General features: G+C 46.9%; 2 protein-coding genes across 4 annotated transcripts in view; one reads left to right on the forward strand and one right to left on the reverse strand.

The window, feature by feature from the left end:
- Window positions 1-1,468: 1,468 nt before the first annotated feature.
- Window positions 1,469-11,609, reverse strand: DNAJA3 (DnaJ heat shock protein family (Hsp40) member A3). Of its 3 annotated transcripts, XM_069734457.1 has the most exons (12): window positions 11,439-11,609; window positions 9,700-9,821; window positions 8,173-8,256; window positions 7,475-7,675; window positions 7,231-7,383; window positions 6,933-7,080; window positions 6,459-6,523; window positions 5,896-6,024; window positions 5,668-5,783; window positions 5,487-5,584; window positions 3,785-3,896; window positions 1,469-2,065 (listed from the first exon to the last, which is right to left on the reverse strand). In XM_069734457.1, the coding sequence occupies exons 1-11, from the start codon at window positions 11,584-11,586 to the stop codon at window positions 3,787-3,789; spliced, it is 1,374 nt and encodes a 457-aa protein (XP_069590558.1). In that variant the 5' UTR covers window positions 11,587-11,609; the 3' UTR covers window positions 1,469-2,065; window positions 3,785-3,786. The 3 variants fall into 3 exon arrangements, with proteins under 3 accessions (XP_069590558.1, XP_069590560.1, XP_069590559.1); XM_069734459.1 differs by lacking the exon at window positions 3,785-3,896; XM_069734458.1 differs by lacking the exon at window positions 3,785-3,896 and having other exon boundaries at window positions 5,441-5,584.
- Window positions 11,610-16,845: 5,236 nt separating this feature from the next.
- Window positions 16,846-20,486, forward strand: part of CORO7 (coronin 7) — a 101,672-nt gene continuing 98,031 nt past the window's right edge. The window contains exon 1 of the mRNA XM_069734460.1: window positions 16,846-17,042. Within this exon, the coding sequence (XP_069590561.1) occupies window positions 16,983-17,042 (60 nt within the window). The 5' untranslated portion in view covers window positions 16,846-16,982. The remainder of the gene's footprint in view (window positions 17,043-20,486) is intronic.

A 20,486-nucleotide genomic window follows, 5' to 3' on the forward strand; every position in this document is an offset into this window, starting at 1 on the left:
GGACGCTGTCCGTGTGCCGTGCAGGAGACAGCGCTACAGTAAGCGCTGTCCCCCCCACATGGTGCGGAAGCCGCCATTCATATCTTCTCTCCAGCAGCGTTCGCTGGAGAGAAGATATGTAAAATCCTTTTTTTTTTTCGTGTTTAAAATAAAGATCCCTGTCCCCACCCCCTGTGCACCCCTATGGGAGGTGGAGCCGCTTATTCATGACTATAATCGGCGGCACCATGTGACCGTTCATACAGGAGAAGGTGCGGCGCGGAGAGGACTCTGCGAGGGAGCCAGGTGAGTATTTTATTAACAGCGGGTAGGCGCACAGGGGGTGGGGACAGGGATCTTTATTTTAAACACGAAAAAAAAAAAAAAAAAAAAGGATTTTACATATCTTCTCTCCAGCGAACGCTGCTGGAGAGGAGATATGAATGGCGGCTTCAGCACCAGATGCAGGGGACAGCGCTTATCTCTAGCGCTGTTTCCTGCACGCTCCGTGTGGTACCCAGTCGGCACACGGGTGCCACACGGATGGCCTACGTGAGCTCACGGACACGGATAACTCCGGTACCGATTTTTCCGGTACCGGAATTATCTGGACGTGTGGGACAGACCTAAAGGAGTATCCCAGTTGGAAGAAGCCTTCAGGTAAACAACCCCTGCCGCTACTGAGCTTTCCTTAGCGGTCAGCGTTGTGCCGCGCCTCTATCATTCTGCATAGAAATGTAGGAATAATCGGACAATTTATCATTAACCCTTGCCCGACACACCGACACTGCTCAATCAGTGCTGAAAGTGTGAGGACATATCCCCGTAATACATTTCCAGGAGGAATCACATTAGAAAAACACAATGCAATATACTCCAGCATGGCTATGACATGTGTAATACATTTATTAACTAAATAATTACATAGAATTACATGCATCTGCAAAATATATATAATTATTTTCATTTTTATAATAAAGGGGTTTTCCAGTTTTGGAAAATATGCTTTCCCATGGCTGCAGTTAAAAAAAAAAAAAAAAATTATATATTTTTTTTATGCTTATTCTTCCCTGCTGCTGCTTCCTGTTTGTCTGCAGTGCTGACATCAATCAACAGAGCAGCAGTCAATAACGGAGCTGCTAGTGCCATCAACTCAGGAAAAGCTGCCGAGTTCAATCTATTTTTTGGCTGCAGGGAATCACAGACATTGGGAGACTCATATCTGGACCCGATGAGGGAGAGTCAAGAACTTTTTTTTTAAGAAACTGCACCGGAAGGAAAGGAGTTTTTTAGAAATGTATGTGGGGATTGTGACTCCATCCTCCATCTGAACAGGACGTGCAGAAATCCATGTGTTTGGAACCAAAAGGACGTCATTCGGATGGAAGAAGATGATCTTTAGATGTAGAAATTTCTCAAAGTATCTGCGGCTAAGGTTATCTTTTTAAGGGATGTTTAAAAAAAATAAATAAAAAAATACTTAGATACATGGTGTTTGCCGTCAGCGATTTTATTCACATGTATAGGACATAAAGCCTGTACGCTGTCCGGCACTATGGCCGCATATTAAGGAATATTATAAGGTGCCAGGACATATCTGATGCTGCAAAACCGCACAGAAAAGCAATCAAATATGCATCATGAGAAGCCTGGAGAGCAAATCTTCCTTCTTCTCGTGTCTTGTACATGTTATAGACATCTCCTGTTCACAGTCAGGTACAATATAGAGCAGAGTGACTGCGGTGTATTGTGGATGTGTAATAACCAGAGACCCCCATATATTATACAATAAGTGTAGACGACAGGGACGCACAAGATCGGAATTACAGGGAGGCACCAAAACTAAAAGGAAACATGTAGCATTAGATTAGTCTGATTCAGATAATCCGTCATCTACAGGACAGGAAGAATTCCTGAATTCTGGTGGCTGCGCAGAGAAATTCGACAGGTGACGAAACTGAGAAATGTCTTGCTTTTCCACCCAGTATCACACTGGGCATTTCCAAGATGTGACGACGCCACAATACGAGGACTTTTTTTCTACATGGAGACTCCAAACTACGTTAGTTTCCCATCGATCTCTTTCCTGTAGAGTAAAATATTAAAATGTCACAAAGAATCCAAAATTGCAAATACTATTTATTGCAAATCATGGCATGTTATAAAGCTAAAAGATAACATTACTGCCCGTCTGTAGGGTTTGCAAAAAGCAGTGGGACTAGAACAACATAACCACAAAAGTTACAAAGTTTGCAGTCAGTCAATGACTGACAGCAGCAAATAATACACCACTGCCGCTGCGTGCACAGACTGCCCGCGGAGAGATCGTGGGGAACTCAAGGGCTAATATGGTCGCCTACTGGAGGGCCTTGTAACTTATCTTGGTCCACCTATGAAGGAGGACTATGACTCCACTATATACTGTGGTACTGAAATATTTAATATAAGCGATCAAACTATCACAGGTTCAAGTCCCCTATATAAATAAAAAAAAATTAAATTAAACTAAATATATATTTCATATTATTTTGTCCAAAAAAGTATGTCCTATGACATTATGAAATTATTTAAACTGTACGTTAAACCCTTAAATGGAACCTGTCAGCAAGATTGTGCGGAGTAACCAACAGACAGTGTCAGGTCGGAGCCGTTATACTGATTACAATGAAACCTGGTGATGAAATCCGTCTTGTGGTTGTTGTTTTATCTTTATTTGCAGTTTTGAGTTAATGATATGCTCGTGCCCGGGGTGGCCTGTGTGGGGGGTCTTCATGTGGTGCTCCGATTATGCTGCAGAGCAGGTGTCACGGCTGGCGCCTGCCTGCAGAAGGGTTTATTTTGTTTTTCATTATGTATATATAATATTCATTATGTAAACTAAGGGGCAGGTCAGTTGAGGGATCAGTCAGCAGTCTGCATTATGAATATCTAATCAGAGCACCACATGAAGACCCCCACCGGTCGCACAGAGCACGAGCTTATCATTAACTCAGAACTGAAAATAAAGATTAAACAACAACCACAAGACAGATTTCATCACCAGGTATCATAATTAGTAATGAGCGAGTGTACTCGTTACACGCTCGGGTGTCCTCCGAGTATTTGATAGTGTTTGGAGATTTAGTTTTCATCGCCTCAGCTGAATGATTTAGTTACTAGCTAGCTTGATTACATGTGGGGATTCCCTAGCAACCAGGCAACCCCCACATGTACTCAGCCTGGCTAGTAGCTGTAAATCATTCAGCTGGCGCGATGAAAACTAAATCTCTGAACACTAAAATACAAAAAAACAAACAAAAACACAAGCCCTCACCCACCTCCATCAAGGGGAAAGAAATAAAAATGAAGTCACGGGTCTCATAAAATGGTGACTTTTTTTTTTCTTTACAATTTTTTTTGAATTTTGTCACCACTAAAATAAAAAAAAACTTTAGCATCACCGTAATTTTGCTGATTTATACAGAAACAATGAGAGCCAAAAATACCCATACTGAATTAAAGCACTTGCTCATAGCAGAAAGCTGCAGCTGGTAGAGCCGAGTGTCCGGGGCATGAGCTCAGGCCGGAGGGGTCTACATTTACGTCCCAGAAGGATCTCAGATCTCTCCCCGGGATGTAAAATAATGGCAATTATATGTGTAATCACAGAAAAAAACTGCCATCGAGGCGACTGGCAGATCGGGCTCCGACTATTGTTAAATCAGTTTAAAAACTCCCAAACCGTGCACACAGCCAAAAAGATGGAAATGAACAGCTGTAATACAATGCGGCTTGTTCTAGAGAAATAAATACAGCTAATTCCTACCGTCAAGAAATAAACATTTTCTTTAGTTTGCTTAGGAATCCCTCCTTGTTTTTCCCTGCCTGCTCAGCCTCAGGCCTCTCCTCATCAGCTGCAGAGCTCTGCCGTGAGCTGCCTGGTGGGCACAAACAGTAAATAGGCGTCAGACCCTCATCCTCCCCATCCACCGGCATGTATCACATTCTTAGGGTATGTGCACACGCTGCGGATTTTGCTGTGGATCTGCAGCGTTTCCCATGCATTTACAGTACCATGTAAAGCAATGGGAAATGAAATTCGCAGTGCACATGCTGCAGAAAAAAAAAAAACGTGCGGAAACGCAGCGGTTTATTTTCCGCAGCATGTCAATTCTTTGTGTGGATTCCGCTGCGGGTTTGCCCCTGCTCCAATAGAAATCTGCAGGTGAAAACCTGCGAGGAAACCGCAAAGGAAACCGCGGTAAATCCGCAGTAAAAACCGCAGCGGTTTTTCACTGCGGATTTAGCAAATCCGCTGCGGAAAATTCCGCAATGGAATCCGCAGCGTGTGCACTTATCCTTAGTGCTACGTGTATGTGTAAGACTAAAAGGGTGCAAATAAAACAAAACTGCCAAGCAAGGGGGTGTATAGTTCAAGTATAAAGACGAAGCACCTCAAAGACAATCGTTCCCTAAGCAGGAGCAAACACCTCCCCCGCCCCGAGCGTGCCCAGTCGCCCCGAGCAGGGGCAAACACCTCCCCCACCCCGAGCGTGCCCAGTCGCCCCGAGCGTGCCCAGTCGCCCCGAGCGTGCCCAGTCGCCCCGAGCAGGCCCAGTCGCCCCGAGCAGGCCCAGTCGCCCCGAGCAGGCCCAGTCGCCCCGAGCAGGCCCAGTCGCCCCGAGCAGGCCCAGTCGCCCCGAGCAGGCCCAGTCGCCCCGAGCAGGCCCAGTCGCCCCGAGCAGGCCCAGTCGCCCCGAGCAGGCCCAGTCGCCCCGAGCAGGCCCAGTCGCCCCGAGCAGGCCCAGTCGCCCCCAGCGTGCCCAGTCGCCCCGAGCAGGCCCAGTCGCCCCGAGCAGGGGCAAACACCTCCCCCACCCCGAGCGTGCCCAGTCGCCCCGAGCGTGCCCAGTCGCCCCGAGCGTGCCCAGTCGCCCCGAGCAGGCCCAGTCGCCCCGAGCAGGCCCAGTCGCCCCGAGCAGGCCCAGTCGCCCCGAGCAGGCCCAGTCGCCCCGAGCAGGCCCAGTCGCCCCGAGCAGGCCCAGTCGCCCCGAGCAGGCCCAGTCGCCCCGAGCAGGCCCAGTCGCCCCGAGCAGGCCCAGTCGCCCCGAGCAGGCCCAGTCGCCCCCAGCGTGCCCAGTCGCCCCGAGCAGGCCCAGTCGCCCCGAGCAGGGGCAAACACCTCCCCCACCCCGTCCCGAGCAGGAGCAGACATCCCGAGAAGGCACAAACACATCCCCCACTCCACCCCGAGCAGGCGCAGTCGCCCCGAGCAGGCGCAGACGTCCCGAGAAGGAGCAAACACCTCCCCCACTCCGCCCTGAGCAGGCACAGACGTCCTGGGCAGACGCAGACACCTCCCCCACTCCACCCCGTGCAGGCGCAGACACCTCCCCCTACTCCACTCCGTGCAGGCGCAGACGCCCCGAGCAGAGCAGGCGCAGACATCCCGAGAAAGGCGCAATTGTTCTGAGCATCATACCTTTCTATACTCAACTAGATCTACTTGGATCTCAGCTCTAAGCTACCTGTGGTTGTGTTGGTGATGCCATTCACCGTGCCCTCCACATCATTTTCATCTTCGGCAAAGCTCTGCATCAGTGTGCGCTGCTTGTCGGTGAGTTGCCTACAGCAGGACAGAAGAGAGAATTGGATAATCTCACAACAGAAATGTAGCGGGCAAACAAAACCCTCTCTAAACCCACTCACCGAGGAACTTTCAGCTTGACATGTATGTAGTGGTCACCGTAGCCATAACTGTTCATTCTTGCTATGCCCTTGCCGCTAATTCTGATACTTTGATCTGCCTGTGTGCCTGGCGGTATCTGAAATACACAATGATGGAAGAATCAGACAAGCAAACAACATCAGGTCACAATAAGAAAACAATAACATACTAAGTAATAATATTTTTTTTATTTTTTAAAAAACACCCACCGTAACATTGATGGTTTCATACAGCCCTTGTGCCCGGGACGTACCACCCAAGATCGCTTGTGCAATAGATACATGTAGATCAGAATGGATATCGGCCCCTGTCCGTCTGAATATGGGACTCTTCTGCACCTGTATTACATGATATCACACAGCAATGTAACACAAACATAAAATAGCAAAATATCTGCACATTTAACCAATCTACTTTGTGTATGCGGGACCTATTACATTACTTTTTTTTTTGCTCTTTTGAGATTATACATAGCCATGTTTAACGTCAATCAATCTGCGGATAATTACAGTCGTTTCTATACCAAATGTGTGTACATTTTATGACTTTTTTTTCAGTTGTAATACATAGTTCCAGCCTCCTGTTGGCAGCAGCGTACACCCATGGCGAAGTAACCCAGAAATGTACATTGCTGTGCAGCAATATCTGCCATCATGTGTGCTACACTGCCCTCTGCTGTTCAAAATGAAGAAGTCAATTTCCAAATTTTCGCAACATCGTCAACTTATATGGGATATATACCGAGAGCAAAAGAATGGACAAGTGTACCAACCCTAAATGTAATAAAGATTTCTTTTCTGCCCACTGGCATCCGGACAGTCTGCCCATCTTCTATACCTGTAGAAGAATTATATTTCTATAAATGTACTTATACAATAAAATCCTAAATAAGTAAAATAAACAAAACATTTTCACTATTAGGTAAGACGAATTTCCGAGAAGAGGTTCTCCCCATTTATTAGTCAGCATAGCGAGCCAAGAGGTGCAATCAAGGGCACCGGGTAATAGTGCATTTACCAACCAGCATCTTCATTGCAAAATTAGATGTTTTAATATTATTTAGATTACATTGCACAATATGTATTAAGTCCAGACACTGATAAATGTACATGACACTATCCACATAAATAAAAAGCATAAGAAAATACGGCAAATCTAAGAGATGGATACAGGTATAATTCCCCTTCATTATAATAGAGATTTGGTTTTTTTTGGGAGGGGGTTCTGTCATCCCCTTAGCACTTACCAGCAGGTACTGGCACAGTCACAGATTTCTTCTGCTTTGTCTGTCCACTACCATGGCAAGAGACACACGGATTTGTCATAGTCGTACCCTTCCCACTGCAACGTCGACATGTTGAGCGCATGACGAAGGGACCCGTGTTAATGGTCTCCTACAAAGATGACCAATTGCGTCAATGAAATTAAAAATAAAAAAGATTAATAAAAATAAGGAGTTAAAAACTAACAATCAGCACCAACAAAAAATGTATGATGGAAACACATCAATGTTGATATATTCAGGGGACACTGGCCAGACTTACCATGCCCGTGCCGTTGCAGTAGTGACAGTGCTGCACTTTTGTGCCGGGTTCATTGCCTTTCCCATTGCACCGCTCACACGTGTCCGTGATGTTTACAGACATTTCTTTGTTCACTCCCTTGGCCGCCTGATTAAATGTCAGGTCCATGATGTACTGCAAGGAACAAGAGCAGATCAGGCCCACCTCCGAAATATAGACTCGCAGCTGATATAGAACCTCCAGGGGATGGATAAGCGGCACTCACCTCCTGTGGTTGATCAAACATGTTATTTATGTCCCCGAAAGGCGAGCCGGAGAACTCCCCAAATATCCTGCGGAACAGCTCCTCTGGATCAACAGTAGGGCCCCCTCTCCAGTGCTGTTGCCCACCTCCCCTGGCCCCTGCTGCAAAATCGGCAGTGCCATATGCATCATACTGCTTTCTTTTCACTTCATCGCTGAGCACCTACAAATAGGAAATAAACAAGTTAAGGAAAGTCTGTTGTCAATGCCGCAGATCGGCGGGGGTCCGGAGCTGCTGCATTAGTGTGCACAGAGAGGGGTACTGTCTTAATCTTCAGTGAAGAGCAATTGAGGGGGGTCCCCTAACCCAGAACACCACAACAACAAAAAAAAGATACAAAAAGCATGGCAAGCACTCTGTAACCAAGGTCTAATAAAAGGGTTACCCAGCCAGATTGGTGGAGGGGTCTTCACCCGGCACACCAATCGTTCAGCAGACGCAGCTAGAATAGCACGGCCCTGATCACGGTGTAGTGGCCATTCCCGAATCCTGCACCTCGGCTCCTAATGAACTGAATAGGAGCTGAGCCGCAGCACATGGGAACGGCTGCTATAGAGTATGGAGCTGTGCTGTTCAGCTGGTGGGAGGCATCAGACCTCACTACTGCGGGGGGCACACGGCCGGTCACATAACCCACTTTAACCCAGAACATCAGTTACCTCATAGGCTTCAGCCAGCTGAGAGAACTTCTCCTTGGCCTGGGGATCGTCTTTGTTGGTGTCGGGATGGTATTTTTTGGCCAGCTGTAGTCAATAGACAAAGGCAGATTAGATCACATCACATCGAGAATCACATAACAGTATAGGACCAGGAATAATTGCAATCATAAAAATAAGTAAATGTGTAAAGAAAGAAGATTATTAAGGCAGAGACACAGAAAAGGAGAACTGTAGATGCAAAAGGATGAAGCTGCCGAAGACCGTACAACCTGTCAGCAGCTTTCTGCCCTGTTTTATGTCCATGTTATAAAGCAGAGGAGGTAAAGGAAGGTCAGTGGTTGTCAGGCATCTGTGATCTCAGCAAAATCACCGAGCTGAGCCCCCCTCTCCAATTAATATCTGTCCAGCAGCCATCAGGCGGAAGGGGGATTATAAGCCCCTCTTATAAGTCGCTGGTAGTAAATAACTGCATTTCCCATAAATTCTGCAGCTTCTTTACCTAAATCTCTAGATTGACCTGTAACTCAGTTATTCTTCTTGGAAATATAAACATACAATGGGACCTTGATGCTACAGGCAAAGACAATGGCGGCGTCCAGTGATTGCACCCGCGTCTCGACAGGTAACGTCTTTGGCACTGCTTGCTTTAAAGGCAAAAGTAAGAGATGGCGGATAAACTCTTTTAATATAAATTTGCAGGAGGAATTAAAAAAAAAAAAGGAAAGGCCTACTGTAAAATTTTGAAAGAACTACTTGCTGTGCTTGTGCTTTTTCATGGGGAATACAATAATTACCATTGTAAGCCTGATGGGCGGATACTTACATGGCGAAAGGGGGCAGTAAAGTTTGTCTCTATAGCTCATCTATGTAGAGCCCACCAGCAAGCTTAGGAAGACCAAGGCCAGGGAATGATCGTTGCAAAACATAAGTGTGTTAATTACTAGTTCTCATCTATGGGGGATGAAAATTGGTTTTCTAGGGTGATCTACTAGAGAGCAGCCAACATAAGACCACGTAAAGAGCGATGATGCTCGGATAATGAGTTATTCAAGGACGCTTATGTGCTAATAGACTATCTTCATGCTCTATGTTCGAGTCCCCGCGGCTCTTCGACAGTCGCAGCACATGCAGGGATTGCCTAACAAACATGCGAGACGCAAACATAAAATTCAATCACGCTGAAGATACTCTATTCGCACACAAGCATGCTCAGATAACACCTAATCTCAGCACGCTCGCTTGTCACATAGTAAAACCAGACAATGACCCCCAACTACAGACAGCAGAATTGGGGTTCTTGCAGCTTGTCAGGGCAGACAAGGATACTGGATGACTGGGTGAGAGGCTCTCGATGAAGGTTTACTATGTCTCTGTGTGAAACCGCCCAGTCACAGGATTGTTTGCCTATTTCACAAGAAGGTGAAACAAGTCCCTGCAACACTAATCAATACATCCAATATGAAAAAGTGCGGACCGTTCGCACCGGGGCTGTGGCGCAATCCAGTCACGTCTGACCATTCATCCCACCTGGTAATACGCCTTCTTGATTTCTTTCTGGGTCGCACTCTTCGGGACTCCCAAGACCTGGTAATAGTCCGACTTGTTAACAGATGAACTGGTGTGAAACTGGGAGACGTGTCCTGAGAAGGCTGCAAAGACCGGAGAGAAGGGAAGTGATGGTGAATACGAGGAACTCCCCAGAATCACCAGCCTTAGACATTACACTGTACTACTAGATCCCCGCGATCACACAGAGTCCGACACCTGCCTCCTTAGAGGGAATGTTGAGAATTAGAAAAACATGGCTGATTATTTTCCACCCTCAAAAATCAGGGTCACACCTGTCTGCAAGCAGTATGTAGCATTAACACTCACCCCTACTCACTTTAATAGTGCAGAGCTGTAATACCAGACACAACCTGCAGACAGATGTGGCGCTGTTTTTAGAAGAAAGCGCCATGTATTTCTAATCCTGAACAGTCCTTTTAAAAGGATAATCTGGTCTCAAGAGTAAGCGTTCCTTCCTATATAATAGGCAGCTCTGTGAATAAAGAGATCTGTACTACCCTGATCAGGCGTCCACTGTGCAGAGAGCGGAAGGAACGTCACACATTACCGGAAAAGAGGTAAAAAAAACCCAAACATGTGGAGCTTCAAGATAATATAAGAGTGTTGCGATCTGCCGTCCTACGAGGGGGCGACATGCAGGGATCTGCCGCCCTACGTGGAGGCGACGCGCAGGGATCTGTCGCCCTACGTGGAGGCGACGCGCCGGGATCTGTCACCCCACGTGGAGGCGACGCGCCGGGATCTGTCGCCCCACGTGGAGGCGACGCGCCGGGATCTGTCGCCCCACGTGGAGGTGACGCGCCGGGATCTGTCGCCCCACGTGGAGGTGACGCGCCGGGATCTGTCGCCCCACGTGGAGGTGACGCGCCGGGATCTGTCTCCCTACGTGGAGGTGACGCGCCGGGATCTGTCGCCCTACGTGGAGGTGACGCGCCGGGATCTGTCGCCCTACGTGGAGGTGACGCGCCGGGATCTGTCGCCCCACGTGGAGGTGACGCGCCGGGATCTGTCGCCCTACGTGGAGGTGACGCGCCGGGATCTGTCGCCCTATGTGGAGGCGACGCGCCGGGATCTGTGGCTGTACAGAGCGAAGGCGACACAGCGGGATCTTTAAACCTACATGAGAGTGACATGCTGGGATCTGTAGTCCTACACGGAGACAACACTCCAGGATCATCAAGTCTGCGCAGTGGAAATACGTCAGTATCTGAAGTTGTATGTAATAGTGGCATGCTGGGATCTGTAGTTGCACACACTGGCGGCATGCTGGGATCTGTAGTTGCACACACTGGCGGCATGCTGGGATCTGTAGTCCTACACGGAGACAACACTCCAGGATCATCAAGTCTGCGCAGCGGAGATACGCCAGGATCTGAAGTTGTATGTAATAGTGGCATGCTGGGATCTGTAGTTGCACACACTGGCGGCATACTGGGATCTGTAGTTGCACACACTGGCGGCATGCTGGGATCTGTAGTTGCACACTGGCGGCATGCTGGGATCTGTAGTCCTGTACAGCGGTGACAAGCCAGGTTCTGTAGTCCTGCACGGTGGGAACATGCTGGGATCTGTAGTCCTGCACCAGTACAGCACCTACTCTTCCCCAATAATCCGCCAGACTCCCCAGAGAAGCATAACCTTGAGTGTCCAGCACACATGGGAGCACAGGCCGGACACCGGGTCCCTCCAGCACTCACCTCCTGCAGATGCCCGGGTTATTGCCGCCCTCAGAGCTAGACGCAGAGCTCCTTCACCCCGAGGCCATCGCTGAACCCCGGGAAGCAGCGGTCCCCGGGCCCCGGACACAGCAACTGACAACCAACGCGAGGAGCAGCGAGCCGCCATCTTGCCGGGGAAACTTTCTCCACCGCGCATGCGTCCTGGACAGTGGACGCCACTATGGAGGAATGTCATTGGGACACCGGAAGTGCGCCCTCTTACTCCACCCAAATCCCATCACTTCACCGACGTCCAGAGCTTACTGGTCGCCATCTTAGTACTCCTCTACTGCGCTGAGAGAAATCTCTGGAAATCTCTTTCAAGAAAGTTGCGTCACTTGTGCCCGAGCTGTGTAATAAAGTTGTCAATTACTGGCCTACTTACGGAAAACATAGAAACTATATGGGATTTTTTATTTACCATATTTTGTGTATTTTTTATTTGCATGATTTTCATCTATTTTTAAAGTCTTATATTAGCTTGATCCAACATTTGGGACTTTTCGAAAACTCCCCTACCCCCATGAGTGATTTTATGCACACCTGAGTTGCTAAAAACATGAAAAGGTGGGTGTCCAACCACTGGGCCCCCCACAATCCTGCCTTTGAGGCTTTAGATCCCTCCTCTATGGGATAAGGGAGAACCTGCTGATCGCGGGGGTCCAACCACTTGGCCCCCCACAATCCTGCCTTTGAGGCTTTAGATCCCTTCCCAATGGGATAAGGGAGAACCTGCTGATCGCGGGGGTCCAACCACTGGGCCCCCCACAATCCTGACTTTGAGGCTTTAGATCCCTCCTCTATGGGATAAGGGAGAACTTGCTGATCGCGGGGGTCCAACCACTGGGCCCCCCACAATCCTGCCTTTGAGGCTTTAGATCCCTCCTCTATGGGATAAGGGAGAACCTGCTGATCACGGGGATCCAACCACTGGGCCCCCCACAATCCTGCCTTTGAGGCTTTAGATCCCTTCCCAATGGGATAAGGGAGAACCTGCTGATCGCGGGGGTCCAACCACTGGGCCCCCCACAATCCTGCCTTTGAGGCTTTAGATCCCTTCCTATGGGAAAAGGGAAAACCTGCTGATCGCGGGGGTCCAACCACTGGGCCCCCCACAATCCTGCCTTTGAGGCTTTAGATCCCTTCCAATGGGATAAGGGAGAACCTGCTGATCGCGGGGGTCCAACCACTGGGCCCCCCAACAATCCTGACTTTGAGGCTTTAGATTCCTTCCCAATGGGATAACGGAGAACTGATGACACTCAGATCTACCTCTCTGGCCCAGACGTCACCGCTCTGCTGTCCAGAATCCCAGAGCGCCTATCAGCCATATCCTCCTTCTTCTCCTCTCGCTTCCTCAAACTCAATGTGGACAAATCTGAACTAATCATCTTTCCTCCATCCCATAGATCTTCCTTACCTGACCTATCTATCGCAATCAATGACATCATGCTTTCCCCCATACCGGAAGTCCGCTGCCTCGGAGTAACCTTTGACTCTGCCCTGTCCTTCAAACCGCACATCCAAGCTCTTTCCACCTCCTGTCGCCTCCAGCTCAAAAATATATCCAGAATCCGTCCTTTCCTCAACCGTCAATCTACTAAAATGCTTGTGCATGCCGTCATCATTTCCCGCCTTGACTACTGCAACATCGTTTTCTGTGGCCTCCCTGCTAACACCCTTGCACCTCTCCAGTCCATTCTTAACTCTGCTGCCTGACTAATTCATCTCTCTCCTCACTACTCCTCTGCTTCCCCCCTCTGCAAATCTCTAGACTGGCTCCCATTCCCTCAGCGTATCCAGTTCAAATTACTAATACTGACCTACAAAGCCATCCATAACCTGTCCCCTTCCTATATCTCTGAACTAATCTCCTGATATCTTCCCTCACGTAATCTCCGGTCCTCCCAAGACCTCCTACTCTCCTCCACACTTATCCGCTCCTCACCCAACCGCCTCCAAGACTTCTCCCGAATATCCCCCATCCTCTGGAATTCTTTGCCCCAACATGTCAGACTATCAACCACATTCGGATCCTTCAGACGGAACCTGAAAACCCAACCCTTCACGAAAGCCTACAGCCTGCACTGACCCCGCTGCCGCCTCATCACTATCGAAGCTACCGCCTCACCAACACCGGAGCTCCTGCAACCCTCAACCTACTGTCTCCTCCCCCATAATCCTGTAGAATGTAAGCCCGCAAGGACAGGGTTCTCGCCCCTCTGTATCAGTCCGTCATTGTTAGCTTGTTTACTGTAAGTGATATCTGTAACTTGTATGTAACCGCTTCTCATGTACAGCACCATGGAATGAATGGTGCTATATAAATAAATAATAATAATAATAATAACCTGCTGATTGCGGGGGTCCAACCACTGGGCCCCCCACAATCCTGCCATTAAGGCTTTAGATCCCTTCCCAATGGGATAAGGGAGAACCTGCTGATCACAGGGGTCCAACCACTGGGCCCCCCCACAATTCTGCCTTTGAGGCTTTAGATCCCTTCCCAATAAGATAAGGGAGAACCTGCTGATCGCGGGGGTCCAACCACTGGGTTCCCCACAATCCTACCTTTGAGGCTTTAGATCCCTTCTCAATGGAATAGGGGAGAACCTGCTGATCGCTGGGGTCCAACCACTGGGCCCCCCATAATCCTGACTTTGCGGCTTTAGATGCATTGTTTATAGGACTGCACTTGGCTACGGCCGATTAGGTTCTACGGACCTCATTGGGCTTTCTCAATTCGATAAAAAAGTATGATCAAAACTTTTTTGGGTCCTAATAATAACATTCTATGTTGTGCCCCCCAAAATTTAAAGGCTGGCCTGTGAAGGGCTTAGGATAGTAATGGGTATTACAAAAGAACCAACATGTCAGGGCCAGACTGGCCATCATTGACTGCATGACAGAAGTCAGGAGGAGACCATTGTGCCTCATGTGTGTGCGGGGAGGAGAGGGAAAGCTTATTTTTAGGCGAGGATAGGTAACTGTTATATGGGTACAATACAGAGGACAGAATTACACTGTGGAGGCACAATAGGGGCGTCAGTACTATGTAAAGTTACGCAGAGTGCAAAAATGCATTATTACTTATTACTTACTTATTACATTTTGGTCATTATTTTATTTGGAAGGCCTGTTGATAACACTATTACTATTTGAAGGCACAGAGAAGGGCACACGGCAGGTACTATTACAGTGCGGGGTATCGGAGGGATATTGTTACTGTCTAGGTCGTTATGCATCGATATAGCAATATGGTCTCAATTCATTAAGACTGGCATTTTGAACACAAATCACAAAGGACCCAGGAGTTTGTATGGAGGTGTGGAAAATTGGATAGGATGGTGGAAAAATTATGAGCCAAAAATGTCTGTGTTAAATTTTGCAGAGACACATAATAGATGGAAGAAGTTGTCATAATGGTCTGGGCTAAATGGAGAAGAAAAAGTCAAGTGAATAATTCTATTAGAGACGTCACCTGGAAGTCAATAAATATACCTGTAAAGTATCTGTGTATATGGTCTATACAGCACCCCTGTAGGACAGGTATCTACTACTATATGCCCACTTTATGGTGGGATTATTGACTTTAGTACAGTGGTTTTATCAATTATCAGCATATAATCACTACTGCTGTGCTGGTGACATGTGGTTATAGCCTGTTGATATATGGTAATATCAATAAAAATTGTAAAAGAGATTATTCGGGAAAGGAATATAGGATTGAAAAAATAAAGGTAAGGAATTAATCTGTATTACTGCGACCTAACACAGATTAGATCAGTATTTGGGAAAACAAGCTGACAAATTCACTTAAAAATATCTGGATAATGATGGATAATTGGCACAAGTCCATTAACCTTCATTCTCAGATGTAGATGGTAGATCACTGAGGCCGTCAGATCATTTCTTTTTTTATTCTTTTCTTAACCAATTACTTGCCAAATTAAAATTTTTACAAGTACGGATTTTTCCGAAAAGGGCGTCCCAATATTCAATTAAAAATGACAATGACATGATTTCCTATTTTGAAAACATTCATTTCACAAACACAACACAAAAAATTGGACCAAATGATAAAAATTATAAAATCTTAGTTGCTAGAAGCTAAAGATTAGGCGTCCCAAAAAAAGGACATTTGTAGATAATGGGTTAAATGATTTTTTAATAATTTATTTATTTATTTTTAATCTTTTTTTTTTTCTTCAGACTACCTTTCACCTCCAATATACTACCGTGCCTGTACTGTATTTATAGTCCGTAAAATGAGAATTTTTTTACCATAGGGAGAGAGAAGTTTTTCCTACTCATCACAAGAGCATGGAACGTCCCCTGCTAATATGAGCCGCCCCTGCTGAACCCCCTTCTGCTATAGAAAGTCCAACTACAGCGAAGATTAAAGGGATTTACCCTGATAAAACGTTGGCTTCTGCCCCTTTTCCCAGAAGCTCATTTGCATATGTCACTGATGGAGCACTGTGATTGGCTGACACAGTAGCTTAGTAGTTAATGCAGCCCCGCCCACACGGAGCTTTATTTTAGCCTTCCTCCTGCCGCCATAGGCCCGGGCTGCAGGTAAGGATGTGCTCCGCTCTGAGAAATGCCCCAGACATTATCCAGCAGGGACAGTTTTAATGCCTTCACAGAGGATTAAAGGGAACCTGTCACCTGAATTTGGCGGGACAGGTTTGCGGTCATATGGGCGGGGTTTTCGGGTGTTTGATTCACCCTTTCCTTACTCGCTGACTGCATGCTGGCCGCAATATTGGGTTGAAGTTCATGCTGTGTCTTCCGAAGTACACGCCTGCGCAAGGTAATCTTGCCTTGCGCACGCGCAGTATGCTTTGCCCAACTGCGGGCAAAGCCGAAAAGCCTTAGTGTGCATGCGCCGGCGCACTATGTCCCGGAAGTATTTTGCTGTGTTCCGGGACTTAGTGCACCGGTGCATGCGCACTAAGGCTTTTCACACACCCAGCTAGGACCCCCATTTTCATGTAGCATGCCGTGAAGTGGAAGATGAATACCTCGCCCACGGCTACCAATCCGCGCCAAGTGGCGCTCATGACACATGGCCAAGAACCACCGCCGGTGCCACTGTGGATTTCAAATTGCTATTTAGGATGGATTCCCATTCCTCCAAGGGGTTAAATTTAAGATATTGGAATTACCAATTATACAGTTTTATAACAAAAAGAAATTGTAAATCAATTGTTTAAATAAAAAAAAAAATTTGAAAAAATAAATCTCTAGAAATGGAAAGTACTATGGTGAGACATGCAGAGAAGATGACAGATGAGCTGCAGGGCAGGAGCAGACTGGAGCAATAGATCGCAGAGCTCATCGCTGGCTGCTGTCTCAGGGGCTGGGAGGGACTCAGGGGAGGTAAGAACTAGAGAGTGAAAAAGGAAGAAGAGGCTGAGAAGCAGCGAGGGGAGACAGCCCCAGATCTCAGGGACTGAGAGACAGCCCCAGATATAGCTCAGGGACTGAGAGACAGCCAGGCGGCCTCCCTGCACCGCCATGAACCGCTTCAAGACCTCCAAATACAAGAACTGCATCCCTAAGATCCCCAAGAAGGAGGTAAGACGTGAAAAGTGACAGCTTGAATCTGTGCTCTGCAACTTGCACATTTCCAGCTGTTGCGAAACTACAGCTCCTAGCGTGCAAGGCAGCTGTCAGGGTTTGCTGGGAGTTGTAGTTCCATAGCAGAACGAGACGTGCAGATTGCAAAGCCCTGGTCTCAATGACCGGTGTAGCTATATGCATCTTAAGGGGTTAATGCACGGGAAGGGGCGCATTCGTGCAATGCGTATGCATGCTGTCGTTTATTTTGAAGGTGTGGGTACACGCAGGGTTAACTCCGCATGATGTGCGTGGGGTGAGCGCACGCTTCATACCGCCGGATAGGGAGCACCGTCTTGTACCTGCACATAGGTCCACAGGTCACCACGGTCTTAAGCTGGGTTCATATTGCGTTAATGGCAATACGCTGATGGCATCCGTTACACAGCGGCTCTAAGGCTAGGTTCACATTGCGTTAGGGCAGTCCGTTTAGCGCATAGCGCTACCGACTGCGCTAACGCAATGTCCCAAAAGGGATCGCGTTTGCCGATCCCACTAGCGCAGATACCCGATCTGCGCTAGCGAGGAACGGACCTCGGACGCTGCAAGCAGCGTCCGCGGTCCGTCCGAAACTAACGGGACATCGCTAGCGCGTGCCGAAAATGGCATGCGCTAGAGATCCGTTAGCACATTGCCGTCAATGGGTGCGCTAACGGATCCATTGCAGCATGGCGTTAATTGCGACAATTTCGCCATGTAACGGAGTCCGCTAGCGTTAACCCATTAACGCAATGTGAACCTAGCCTTAGTGATGTGCCGTCATTCTGTGAGGGACCCTCGGACGCAGTCTGCAACGTTTTTGGGTCCGTCACCGCTAGCACAGATAGAGCATCTGCGGTAGCGCAATCGCATAAACGCAAACTTTTTCTGCACTTGCGTTAACACAGTCCATTTAATGTATGCGTTGAGCGGACTGCACTAACGCAATGTGAACCTAGCCTTATGGGGGCGCAGAGATTTGGGGCATGTTCTGCCGAGAGGAACCTCGATGCCCAAAACGGATCAGTTCCATAACTGATACAAGCGAAAGCAGAGGGGCCCCATTGCTTGTTATTATGGGGTCCATCTGGGTTACGTTTGGTGTCAGTTTTTGGAATGGGGGAAGAAAAATCAAGTCCTGCATAATAGGAGCCCCTCTACATTGTTCACATCTGTTCTGCTGGAAAAAGCCGAATGCAGCGCTCAGTAGCCCCATAGGGAACGAACAGAGCGGCGGTCGGGCATGTTCACCGCTCCATACTAAGGGCGCCGTCAGATGGCCTTATAAATCAGACCGCAGCGCACGGACTGGCCGGCGGCTCTCCCCACCCGAGTGACCGCTTCATATAATTCTATGCAGCTGTCCGGCTCGGGTAGGGAGAGCTGCCGGCCAGTCCGATCATTGTGATTACACGGTTGTCTGAAAGCGTAAGGCCGGGGTCACACTTCCGAGGGCAATGCGAGGAACTCATAGAAGTCTCCCGCATCAATACCCGGGACCATGTATTTCTATGCAGCCGCACACTCCGGTCCCGAGTATTGATGTGAGAGACTCGCGCTGCACACGCAAGTCTGACCCCGGCTTAACAGGGATAAAGGTGTCCCTTTCTGCCAGTCGGTGAGGGTCCCTATGGTCGGACTCAGCACATTATCACCGGACTACCCCTTTAATTTCAGGTCACTATAACAAGGAACCTGTCTGAGAATTTGGGAACATTTTTTTTTTTTTTTTTTAAAGAAGGTTTCAGATATGTCCTCATTCAGACAGGCAGTTTTCACTTTTATGTTCTATCCGTGTTTTTTACAGATTGAACACGCACCCATTATAGTCCCTGGGGCTTTCACATGTTCTTTTAATGGACTGACAAAAAAAAAAAACCTTCTCCATTTACCTTCCATTTATACCACCAGAATGCTGTCCGTCTTTATTTTTGCATACTAGAAAAATCCATAGCTTTCCTTTTTTATTTTTGGGTGTACTGTATATGCTCACGTAAGGGCTTGTTTTTTTTATGTGCCGAGTTGTACTTTTGAATTACACCATGCACTTTACTATATAATTTTCTGAAAACAAGAAGAAGATTACAAATGTAATAAAATGGTGTAAAAAGAAATGCAATCCCACCGGTGTTTTTTTTTTTTGTATTTTTGTATTTTTTTTGTGTGTGTGTTTTTGTTTTTACTACGTTCATCATGTGCAAATAATGACCTGGAAACATGATTTTTTTAGTCAGTGTGATTTATGTCAATGCCAAACTTGCAATTATTTTTTTTTCTATTGAAATGAAGAAAAATTCAGATTTTTGTAGAAAAAATAATAAATATATGTATAAATATAATATAAATATTTTTTAAATTTTTTTTTTTTTGCTTTTTCAGCACCATTTTCTGAGTTCCATAACATTATTACTTTCTGTTGGTGGAGCTAACTGAGGGCTGTGTTTTTTTTTTTCTTTGTATAATTTTATTTTTTCTTTATACCAACTTGGGGTACATACGAGGTACCAGTTAATTCTTATTGCTTCTTTTTAGGGCGGTGAGGTGACCAAAAAACTACAATTCTGGTGTTTTTACTATTTATTTTTTTTTCTCCTTAAAGTAAGGGTTAATTTATATATTTTGAAAGACATTTGTGGATTCAATGATTACAAGTAAGCTTATTTTTTTCCCCCCTTTTCCTTATTTTTAATGGGGGGAAAATGGGAGTGATTTGAAATTTTTACTCTTTTTTTTTTTGTTTTGTTTTTTTTTAATATACGGTATATATTTCCGTTACGGGACATAAACCTGCGATTGTTTAATCACTTGTATTATATACTTTAGTACTGTAGTATTGCCATTATATGCTAAAAATCATGGTCTCCTATGGAGCTGGACCTGTGGCTGAGCTTCACAGTAGTACCAAGATGGCAGACACGGGGGGCTTTCAGCAAGCCCCAGATGTCATTATGGCCCATCAAGCCCCCGCGTTTATGTCACTGAGTGCTGATTGGCATTTACATGGAACATGCACCGATGCTTCCTCCGTACTGACTCCACTGTCAAAGATCAATAGCAGCATCTAAATGGTTAACAGCCGCAGCCAGAACTCTCTCTCACACTCGCCATGAAATCTGACAGATGCAATCCGATTTACAAAAAATCTGATTGCATTCAGGCCAATGTTATTCAATGATTCAGTGCTCATCTCATCTGTTAATTTTAGTTTATTTATATAAATAATCTCTGATCAGATTGCGATCAGACTGATACAAATTTACAGCATGCTGCAAGTGGATGCGAATTTCGTATTGCAATCGCCAATACAAGTCAATGGGTGCAAGGAAAAAAAATCGCATGGCACTTGCTCATGTTCTGCCCAATTTTTTTATGCAATCAATGCAGAGGAAACCTGAGATTTCATCAGCCGAGCACAGTAAACTC

This window comes from Ranitomeya imitator, chromosome 7, assembly GCF_032444005.1.
Source record: "Ranitomeya imitator isolate aRanImi1 chromosome 7, aRanImi1.pri, whole genome shotgun sequence".
Lineage (NCBI taxonomy): Eukaryota > Metazoa > Chordata > Amphibia > Anura > Dendrobatidae > Ranitomeya > Ranitomeya imitator.

Bases quoted from the DNA above. Each gene is read 5' to 3' on its own strand.
- DNAJA3 (XM_069734457.1), bottom strand. From the start codon at position 11,586: ATGGCGGCTCGCTGCTCCTCGCGTTGGTTGTCAGTTGCTGTGTCCGGG. The intron at 9,822-11,438 runs GTGAGTGCTGGA...CGGTCTTTGCAG, and splicing joins AACCCGGGCATCTGCAGGAG to CCTTCTCAGGACACGTCTCC. The intron at 5,585-5,667 runs GTGAGTGGGTTT...GTCCTGCTGTAG, and splicing joins GTCAAGCTGAAAGTTCCTCG to GCAACTCACCGACAAGCAGC.